Source organism: Dipodomys merriami, unplaced genomic scaffold (assembly GCF_024711535.1).
Source record: "Dipodomys merriami isolate MVZ:Mamm:240054 unplaced genomic scaffold, mDipMer1.0.p SCAF_7, whole genome shotgun sequence".
NCBI classification, from domain to species: domain Eukaryota; kingdom Metazoa; phylum Chordata; class Mammalia; order Rodentia; family Heteromyidae; genus Dipodomys; species Dipodomys merriami.
In genome coordinates, this window is record NW_027206290.1 from 51,799,381 (window position 1) to 51,810,062 (window position 10,682).

Consider the following 10,682-nt stretch of genomic DNA (forward strand, 5'->3'; position numbering starts at 1 on the left):
AGCCCAAAGCACAGTAGAAACAATTGTTAGCTTCATAGATGGATGAATGTCAGTAGAAGAATATATGACTAGTTGCTTCTAAAAGCAACTTTCTTGAAATTTGGCAATAAATCGCTTTTTACACACACAAAAGAAGAATATATGAGAAGGTAGATGGTGGACTAATGAATGGATAGGTGGATGATAAGTGATGGATGAATAGATGAGTGATGGAGGGATTGATGGACGAATGGGTAAGAGGATACATGATGGATGGGGAGAGGGATGAATGGATAAGTGATAAATGGATGGATGGGTATAGATAGATGAATAGGAGGGTGGATGGGTGGATGGATGGGAAGATGGATAAGTATATGAGTGAGTAAATGGATAGATGGATGAAGGTATAAAATAGCATTGGAAAGACCCTGTGGGTTCTGATGAAAGGTTCTTAAATACCTGGACTCTCTTAATTATCTTTTCTAAATAAAGACCTTTTCTTAGGAGTCTCCAGTTGGGGGTCTGAGACAGGCAGTTTATTCCTTTGACAGGTTGGGAGCCAGTAAGTTTCTAACTCTCAGAATCTCCACCTCGGTTCTCTGTGGAGATCAGTGTGGTAGATTTTGGTGCCTTGTTCCTACACCCTTGGCAATGCCTTGCAATTCTCCTCTCAAGCATGTCCTGTGGTGCTCTGGGCCCTTGTGGTCATGCCACGGTGCCAAAATGCTGCGTAGTGAAGTACTGTAGTTCCACGTCGCCTCAGCAACAATTTTGAATACAAGCGAGACTTTCCCATACCAGACTACAACACAACTTCTCGCTCTTGACCTCCTTTCAGCTCTCCATTGATGTCAGCCCGGGTATCTATCATATCCAACTTCCAGTGGCCACCTCTCTATGGGACAGCTAGACGCAACTTTTTGACTAAACTCACTCGTCCCCATACCCACATGGATTGTGCAGATTTGCTGCAGTGGCCAATCACAACATGATTTCTCAGGATTTGGAACTATTTACTAACCAATTAGAACTCCCTCAGGGAATCTGGCAATGCCCTGAACCTCAATAAAGACTTTGACTTACCAATCTCTCTCTCTCTCTCTCTCTCTCTCTCTCTTTCTCTCTCTCTCTCTCTTTTGTTGAATCTGTAGCTAATAATTTCGTGTGTTCCATTGAATTGTTTCTTTTGTGTCTACTCCAACATGCCTGCATCTGACTTCTCACCTGTTCAAAGATTGTCCATATTGATCAGAATAAACTCTGTCTCCCAAGAACCAAAGGAATATAGTCACTGTCTTTAGAAAAGACCTTACGCCTAAATTAGAGAAACATGATGGGCAACTTGCTTCTGTCTTCAGCTGTGAGAGTTCAGAGGTAAAACATTCACAGTGTTCCAGAATGTCCCAGGGACAGGGCTCCAACGTCACCTCTATTGGTTCCTTCCTGGACTATTTTGCCTCCCCTTTCTTGCTCCAAATCCTTGCCTCGGGCTCTACTTTGGAGGAATCAGCCATCCTAACCACCAAGTGTCTATGATTGCAGGGACAAAGCCCTTTGACTCGGGGCTTTGTATGAGTTGCTGTGAGCCAGGCCTCTCATTCCTTGATCAGAAATCTAGCCATGCCATGATTCATTCCCTGCTCTTGAACTCCCCAAGCCAGGGGAAGGAGGCATGGAAACCCAGGCCCAGGAGATTAGAAAAATTCCCTTTTCTTGCTTTCTGATGCTGTGTGTGTGTGTGTGTGTGTGTGTGTGTGTGTGTGTGTGTGTGTGTGTGTGTGTGTGTGTGTGTGTGTGTGTGTGTGTGTGTGTGTGCATGTGCCCTGTCACCTCACAATGCATTCTTTACACTATAAAACCCTGAAAACTGCCAAATTCGACCCAATTTGGTTTACTATTCTTGAGATTGGCATTATGTTAGAAACCCAGACGTTCCCACGGCCCAGATACTATTTTAAAACTGCCTATCTATTTAAAGTTCATGATGGGAGGAATAAAAGAAAAAGGACTCTCAAAGCCAAAGGGTGTCGGGGTAGGGGCATGAGATAGGAGAATGAAAAATCCAGTTTGCTTCTAAAAAAGGCTGAAAAGTATAACTATCCAAGGCTTTGGGTCTTAAGTCTCTGTGTTGTTTTTTTTTTTTAACTTTTGGTTGTTTGTAAATGAAAGTGGAATTTTATTAAGGGTTACTCAAGTTCTGAGCCCCCAAAGTCTCTGCTTACTGAGCAGCATACCATTCAGGTTCCTCATGTGATGGGAAAGAGAACAGAGCCAAAAGAAAGCACGCTATCTCAGAACTGGACACCTCTTCCTCACATCATGCTGGGGTTTCCACAGCTCTGAGCCAGGGATCAGCAAAGCTGCCTGGCCCCTTTTGTGAACAACAAAACCCATGGTGATCAAGGCAACAGGAGTTAGAAAACTATTCACCGCAGGAAGCCCCAGTATCCGGTGAGAAATAAGAATTACAAGAGCACAGGATGCGCCTTGGGTCAGGGGGATGTGAAAAGTCCAGCAGTCTTTGTGTCCTCTGAGCCACAACTGCCGCTGCCTGCTGCTGCTGCTGCTGCTGCTTAAACCACAGCCCTTCTCCCAGCACTGCTGGGTGCCAGAGGGCTGGGTTCAAGTGGCTGCAATCACTGTGGGGTGTCTAGCTTCTCATCAGGGTGACCTGGAGACCAGGATGGCCACTTCCAAGAGTCTACTGTTGTTGTTGCTTTTGAGCCAGCCCTGGATGGGAGCTGAAGCTGCCTCTGAGGCTGTGGTGTGCGTGGGGACTGCCTGCTACACAGCCCACTGGAGCAAGCTGAGTGCCGCTGAGGCCCAGCATCACTGCAAAGAGAACGGAGGTAACCTGGCCACAGTGAAGAGCGAGGAGGAGGCCAGACATGTCCAGCAAGCCCTGGCCCAGCTCCTGAGGTCCAAGGCACCCCTGGGAGCAAGGATGGGCAAGTTTTGGATCGGACTCCAGCGAGAAAAGGGCAAGTGTATGGACCATGACCTGCCACTGAAGGGCTTCAGCTGGGTGGGTGGGGGTGAGGATACCTCTTATAAAAATTGGCACAGGGACGTCAGGACCTCCTGCATCTCCAAGCGCTGTGTGTCCTTGCTGCTGGACCTGTCTTTAACACCCCATCCCAGCCATCTCCCCAAGTGGTCGGACAGCCCCTGTGGGACTCTTCAGAACCCAGGAATCAACGTTGAGGGATTCGTGTGCAAGTTCAGCTTCAAAGGCATGTGCCGGCCTCTGGCCCTGGGGGGTCCAGGCCAGGTGAACTATACCACCCCTTTTCAAGCCACCACCTCTTTCCTGGAGGCTGTGCCCTTCGCCTCGGCAGCCAGCGTGGTCTGTGGGGACGAGACTGAGGGTAAGAACCATTATTTTCTGTGCAAAGAAAAGGTCCCCAATGTGTTCAGCTGGGACAGCTCTGGTCCCCTCTGTGTAAGCCCCAACTTCGGCTGCAACTTTAACAATGGGGGCTGCCAACAGGACTGCTTTGAAGGTGAGGAAGGCTCCTACCTCTGTGGCTGCCGGCCTGGATTCCGGCTGCTGGATGACCTGGTGTCCTGTGCCTCTCGGAATCCTTGCAGCTCCAACCCATGTACCGGGGAGGCCACATGTGTCCCTGGACCCCAGGGGAAAAATTATACATGCCATTGCCCTCCTGGTTACCAGCTGGACTCAAGTCAGCTTGGCTGTGTGGATGTGGATGAATGTCAAGACTCCCCCTGTGCCCAGGACTGTGTCAACACCCCCGGAGGCTTCCACTGTGAGTGCTGGGTGGGCTACAAACCTGGAAGCCCAGAAGAGGACACCTGTAGGGATGTGGATGAATGTGCCTTTGACCGGTCACCCTGTGCCCAGGGCTGCATCAACACCGATGGCTCCTTCCACTGCTCCTGCAATGAGGGTTATGTCTTATCTGAAGAGGATGGTACCCAATGCAAGGATGTGGATGAGTGTTTGGACCCCAAGGGCAACCCGTGTGACACTGAGTGCTTTAACACACCAGGGTCCTTCCACTGTGGCTGCCAGCAGGGCGGGGAGTTGGCCTCCAATGGGGTCTTTTGCATCACACTCTCTGTGTCCTCAGGATCACCATCCACGCCTCCTCCAGAAGAGGACAAGGGAGATGGACAAGAGAGCACTGTGCCTCCTTCCAAAACACCCAGTTCCACCAGCGCCTCTGAGGACATCTCTAAGGGAGACCCTGAGGATATCACCACAAGGAGACTCTCCCTCTCCTCCAGTGTCCCCACCACCTCTGCTCCGCCTGAGATGTCAGCTTCTAGTGGGTCCCCCCAAATCTGGACAGAGATGGGTGTCCGTTTGCCTACAACCACCTCCCATGACAAGCCAACAGGAGAGAACTCCCTGGTAGGCAAGGATTCTGTGGCCACACAAAGCGACGATGGCACAGATGGACAAAAGCTCCTTCTGTTCTACATCCTGGGCACCGTGGTGGCCATTTCACTCTTGCTGGCTCTGGCTCTAGGGCTTTTGATTTACCGCAAAAGAAGAGCCAAGAGGGAGGAAATCAAAGAGAAGAAGCCCCAGAATGCAGCTGATAGCTACTCCTGGGTCCCAGAGCGAGCAGAGAGCAGGGCCTTGGAGAATCAGTACAGGTAAAGAGAACTTGGCAGGAAGGAGGGGGCAGGGCAGGGGCGGGGGAGGGAGGCATTGGCTTCAGTATGAAGAGGGAGGAGCAGGACATACAGGTGGATGTTAAGCTCAACCCTAGCAGCCCACCAGAGGCATGAGAGTCTATAGTATAAGTGTATGGGTGGAGGTGTAGTCTGTGGTGTGTGTGTGTGTGTGTGTGTGTGTGTGTGTGTGTGTGTGTGTGTGTGTGTGTGTGTGTGTGTGTGTGTGTGTGTGTGTGTGTGTGTAGGTGGGGGGGATGTCTCTAAGAGTCCAGATGTGCATATAAGAGGAGCAATGTGACTCTCAACATCTTTTTTTTTTTTTATAGTCCAACACCAGGGACAGACTGCTGAAGGTGACGTGGCCCCAGCAATGCGGTCAGACAGCTGCCATCTTAAGAACTTTAGATTTCCTGACTCAAAGGAAGACCTCCATCTTTCCACCAGACTGGACTGGAAACTTGACCAACAGTTGTACACATCTCCCCTTAAAACTATGGTGGCTTGGGATGAGCAGCTATTTCCCCAGTATGTATGGTATTCTTGACATACACACACATATACACACATACACATACACCTGTGTGTATGTGTGTATGTGTGTTGGCCTGTTATTATCTGTTGTGAATATCAATGGTTTTCACTCAAATGTTCCTTTTCAAATTTAAATGTGACTGATTTTATTTTCTCCTCTTGGTTCTGGATCAGGGCAGGAGTAGTCAGGTGCTAACTGGCTCCCTTTGAAGGACTCTTTGATCTTTCTATATGATAGAAATGAAGAACATTGACTAACTTCTTTTTTGGTCTAAGGAAACCTATACAGCACTGGAAACATTTCTCTGCATTTGCAATTATATATCTCCCTGCCCCTGCCCCATCATTCCTCCTGAGAATTGTTGAAATCCTTTGAAAATGAGAGAAAATACAATTAATTGCCCAGGTAGCAAGCAGGCAGGAAGTTTAGATATCACATCCCACTGTTATTAAGTTCCTAATAGTCTTGGGTTTACTTGCAAGTGAAGTTGAAAAAATATGAAAAAAAGTGTCTTGAATCAAGTGAAAGGCTTTGGTGAAAACAAGTATACAGGGCTAGAGAGAAAGATGCTGGCAATTTGTTTCATGAAATACTTGAATTAATTTATCTAAATTAATTTAGCTAAATTAACTTGCTTATGGATAAGATCAACAACAATTTAAAAAAATATTACGGTAGCTTGTCTTGGAGCCAGCATAGGCCTCTGGTCACCCCCATAGGCTGCCCTGTCTTGAGTTTTCTGGCCAGAATTTCCATGCTTCAATTGTAGATGGAGAAATTTCACAGTGATTGTACCTAAAGGATGTGTGAGTGAGCTGATAGACTGTGTTTTGAAAATGGTCACTTTTAAAGTACGTTAGCACAGTTCAGAGTTCAGGGTCAAGAGTGCATTTGGAGGATTTGAGCCCTGATTTACAGATGTGGCTGACAACCAAGTTGCATAGGATGCTGAGGGGAAACTGTTTCTGTCCCTTTCTCTCTCTCAGAAAAAAAAAAAGAAAAAAAGGAAGAGAAAAGGGAAGGAGAAGGAGAAGAGACAATAACTAAAATCTATTATAGCAGTGAAAACTGCTTAAAACCATCTTAATCTGTCTCATGTCAAAGTATATATTTGCAGGTCTCCCCTGACCTGCTGTGGACAAGCAGCTCTGGTGTGTCTCCCAGAGTGGTTGGGAGGTTAACCTTCCCAGGATTCCAAAGCCTTTGGTTTCTGGGAACGAAGGTATTGTATCCTCCCAGAGGGTGAGACACCCTGGGTGGGAGATGAAAAACTGCCAGGTGTAGGACATGTGGAGTTAAGTAAATTTCCCTTTGTCACCTTTAAAATGTAGGTGCTATAGCTCAGATGTGATTGTCTCTGGCTAGATTTTAAGATTAATGGAAACCCCAAGGTGGAGGGGTAAGAGGACATCAGAGCTTTGAGCTTTTGAGAGGGATTTGCTCTGTGTGTGTGTGTGTGTGTGTGTGTGTGTGTGTGTGTGTGTTACACACCAATCCTGGGGCTTGAACTCAGGGCTTAGGTGCTGTCCATGAGCTTTTGCTCAAGGCTAGTGTTCTACCATTTGAGCCAGAGTTCCACTTGTGGCTTCTTTGAGTAGCTTATTAGAGACTAGAGTTTCATGGACTTTCCTATTCTGGCCAAATTTGAACCCATGATTCTCAGATCTCAGACTCCAGAGAAGCTAAGATTACTGGTGAGAACTACCTGCCAAAGCCAGGTCTCCAGTTTTCCTTTTGTAATTCCATTGCTCAACCAAGAGAGAACAGTGCTGTTTCCTTAGGCAGGAATCTTCATTGAATAGAGCACCCTTCCACTCTCCTTTTCCCCAGTTTGTTGGGGTTGGCAATCCACTGCATAAAACCAACACGGACCATTCAGATGATCTTAGAGACATGGCAACATTTGCAGTTTAGTGCAATCAATGCAATACAACACCTGTACCTCCAGCCTTTACACTTTTCACACTTGTCATTTGGGGTGAGGAAAGTTTCCTTATGCTAGGCTTACTATAGCCCCCATGGTGTGCACAGATTCTTGAATTTGCCAGAATCACTTCGAGGTCCTTTGGTTTATAGCATATTCTGTTTTCTTATTTAGCCCAGTCTTTCTTTTCTGGTCAGTGTTTCAGCTCTGCGGTGGGTGGCAATATCCCCAACAGCAAAGAATACCCACTGTAGATCCTCTCTTTAGTAACCCATAAGGGGAAAATCGCTGATAAGTTTCTCAAAACCCCCCTGATGGGGCTGGGAAGGTGGCTTAGTGGTAGAGTGCTTGCCTTGCATGCATGAGGCCCTGGGTTCAATTCCTCAGCACCACATAAGCAGAAAAAGCCAGAAGTGGTGCTATGGCTCAAGTAGTAGAGCACTATCCTTGAGCTGAAGAGCTGAGGGTCAGCACCCAGGCCCAGAGGTCAGGCCCCACGACCGGACCCCCGCAAAAAAATTATCTCAAGCCAGAACTAGAGGGGTTTTTGTTGTTGTCGTTTTTTTTTTTTTTTTTTTTTTAATTTTTGGTACCAGGGTTTGAACTCGCTCTTGCTTACAGCTAGCCCCTATTTGAGTCATGCCTCAATTCTGGCTTTTTACTGGTTAAATGGAGATTAGAGATTTACCAATTCATCAGCTGGGGCTGTCTTCTAACCTTGATCCTCAAATCTCAGCCTAAGATTATAAGCATGAGTCATAGTGCCTGACCATTACTTTTAATTTTGGTGGAGTTGTTTATTATTGAAGAGATGTGACACAGGAGGGCAATTCATTGTGGACATTCATTGCCATGGAAATCTAGCCCTAATTCTGCCTGGAATCTAGCTTAGCTTTGAGGCAAAAACCAGCTGTATCTGGCTTTTACTTTTGTTTTCTGACATACTTAATCATCATCACCCTCACCACCACCACTACCTTCATCACAATCATCACCATCACCACTAATCATCTTCACCATCACTTCCCAATGCTTTCCCAGCACTTTGCATCCTTCTTGTCATTTTTCTTGGAAGCTGTAACGGGATGAATGACACAAGTCTGGCTGAGATCAGAAGGGAAGCAGGCTGGCTCATTGCCAGACTCTTTGGACCCTCTGGTTAAGGGACACACCCACCAACTTCCTGGAGGGTCCATCTTGACATCTTCCACTGATCAGGCAAAAATGTGGAATAGAAGTTTAAACACTTCTGTGTGCATGTTTCTTTCTATTGTACAGGGTAAACTGCATCGGAACTGATTTTTTTTTTCCTTCCAAAGTTACCATTCTCTTTTAATTTGTAACCATCCAACCTTGTGTAAGAAAGCTGTCACCAAACAAACAACCTTTCAATGGATGGATATGATCTTTAAGTCTTTTTGTTTCAATCCTCTTTTCCTATACATATTTCTGGGAAAACTAAGAGAACAAAGATGATAGTTGACAAAAAATAGTTACTCATTCAAAATAACAGAGCTCTAAAAAAAAGAAAAAAAGAAAATATAGGAAAGCCTTTTCCTATTATTTTTCTTCTTAGCCTCTCCATTGTTTAAATCAGGAAAACAGGAAAAGGCTGCTTTCTAGCACCTGCTAAATGGTTTAACACCCTTGCATATTTCCATCACCTTAAACAATAGCATTAGCATGGGAAACCAAAGTACAATCCTTCAAAAGATCTATCCCTCCTCTGACTCCAAAATTCATGGCTTCAACCTATGTGTCTTAATAGAGCCTGTGAATCAAAAACACGTTAACAAATGATAATAATCCAAGGTCTCCACAAATTTAGCAAACACCAGATCTCAGGATCAATACCCACCGAAGAGAAGCGCTTGTTCAAAAATGACTTGTGATTTTGGTCTGTTCTTGAAGATAGTGCCCATCTGTTTTAAATAAGAACTCTGGGATTCCCATAATGAGCTGCCTGTCTTATCTGCAAGGTGGCAGGCAGCTCTTTTCTGCACATTTAGTCTACTGTTTGTTTATCAGAGATGAAGTTCTTTTGCAGATCTAGCTTAAGCTTAAATTAGATCTTGTTCTGTGATGTCATTTGGGATTATAAATGTTAGTAATTACTTCCTGAACCTTACATGGAAATGTAAATATTTAAAAATCTGTGTATTTGATCTTTGTTTGGCTAATTATGGAATTATGAGATTTCTAGGCAGAATGATGTTCGTTCTGAGGAGAAATGTTCCCTAGCTGTGGAGAGGGGAGGGGAGGCTCAGAGGGCAAGCTTGTTGTAGACCCCCTACAAAATGGCGATGGAGTGGACTCACAGACTAGCCTTTAAGACTTGTAGCTTTGTCCTACTTTGACTGTTATGCATCTATTCTAATAAACTCAGACATATATTTGTTATGATTGTGTTTTGCGTAATCAATGACACAACTTGGTTTTGTGTGACTTAAATATACGTTTCCCATTTCAAAGAGCTATTTTGATAGCTAAGTTTCTGCAGCTGTCACTGAGATGGCATCAGGTGCAAGACTCTACCTTCCCGAGATACATGGTTGGATGCTGGCGCCCTCCCTCAGCTGGTGCCCTTGGAGACTAGGGATACATCGCTGCATGGCAGCTGGGACCAGGCTGCACTCAGGGTTTCCACATTTAGCATTCTGGTCTGGTGTCCACTCAGCTTGGTCCCCATACTCAGCCCTAATTCCCTGCATCTTGTTAACGGCATGAGTGATGCCTAGTGCAGGATTAAACACAGCCAATTGGTGCAATGTGAGAACACCATCCTGTAATTATCACAAAGCATTTATCACTGCTTTGTCAGTAAAGCCTTTTCAGTTTATTTAACTAATTGGACAGGCTGAGCAGATCATTCATTGCTTGTTTGGCTGCACAAATCTCACTGTGCATCCAGGTTGGGGAAAGCAGATGGTGGTGGATTCTGAGCTGCCTGCTTTTCAAATTGTGCATTTGGTAAAAAGTGAAGGGCTTAAGTGGGATAAAGTCCTCTGCTCTCTTATGCTAATGGCACAGGACACTTGCAATAAATGTCTATTGTTTAGGGTTAGATAAAGCTGATCCTTCCAGCACTCTACGCATTGACAAAATACTTTGGGAATTCATATCTAACTACGAGCAACTGTGGCTGCTCCCTCAGTATGCATGTGCATGTAGGGGTGTGCACACACATGTATACCACACACACACACACACACACACCAAACAATTACACACAATTCTAACATCTGCTTCATACTGAAAAACATGAGCCTGGCATTTAGGAAAAACTCATGAACAAAACTGTGATCTTCTGATGAGTGACTGACTCTTGGTGACTGTGTTATCTTCTGAGTAAATTATATCAATGGTAGGTAAATTTGTCAGTGAGAGTCATTTGCTTAAAAAACCTCATCACTTATACAGATATCTGGATTGCACAATGTAAATCACATTTTTACATTGCTGACAGAGTGAAATTGTATCTCACACATCTGTTATGTACATTCCATGGCACTGGAAATGAATCAAATTAGTATATTACATTCTCAGCCAATTCATAGGTTTATTCAGCAAGAGGAGAAAGTGATAGCAGAGAAAACAAAC

General features: G+C 45.3%; 1 protein-coding gene across 1 annotated transcript; it reads left to right on the forward strand.

The window, feature by feature from the left end:
- The first annotated feature begins 2,315 nt into the window (after positions 1-2,315).
- On the forward strand, positions 2,316-9,482 carry Cd93 (CD93 molecule). The gene is made up of 2 exons (XM_070006652.1): positions 2,316-4,605; positions 4,953-9,482. Exons 1-2 carry the CDS (start codon positions 2,663-2,665, stop codon positions 4,975-4,977), a joined length of 1,968 nt encoding a protein of 655 aa, XP_069862753.1. The 5' UTR covers positions 2,316-2,662; the 3' UTR covers positions 4,978-9,482.
- The last annotated feature ends 1,200 nt before the right edge of the window (positions 9,483-10,682 follow it).

Excerpts from the sequence above, each read along its gene's own strand:
- Cd93 (XM_070006652.1), top strand. The coding sequence starts at position 2,663 with ATGGCCACTTCCAAGAGTCTACTGTTGTTGTTGCTTTTGAGCCAGCCC. Across the intron at positions 4,606-4,952 it reads GCCTTGGAGAATCAGTACAG|TCCAACACCAGGGACAGACT; the intron begins GTAAAGAGAACT and ends TTTTTTTTATAG.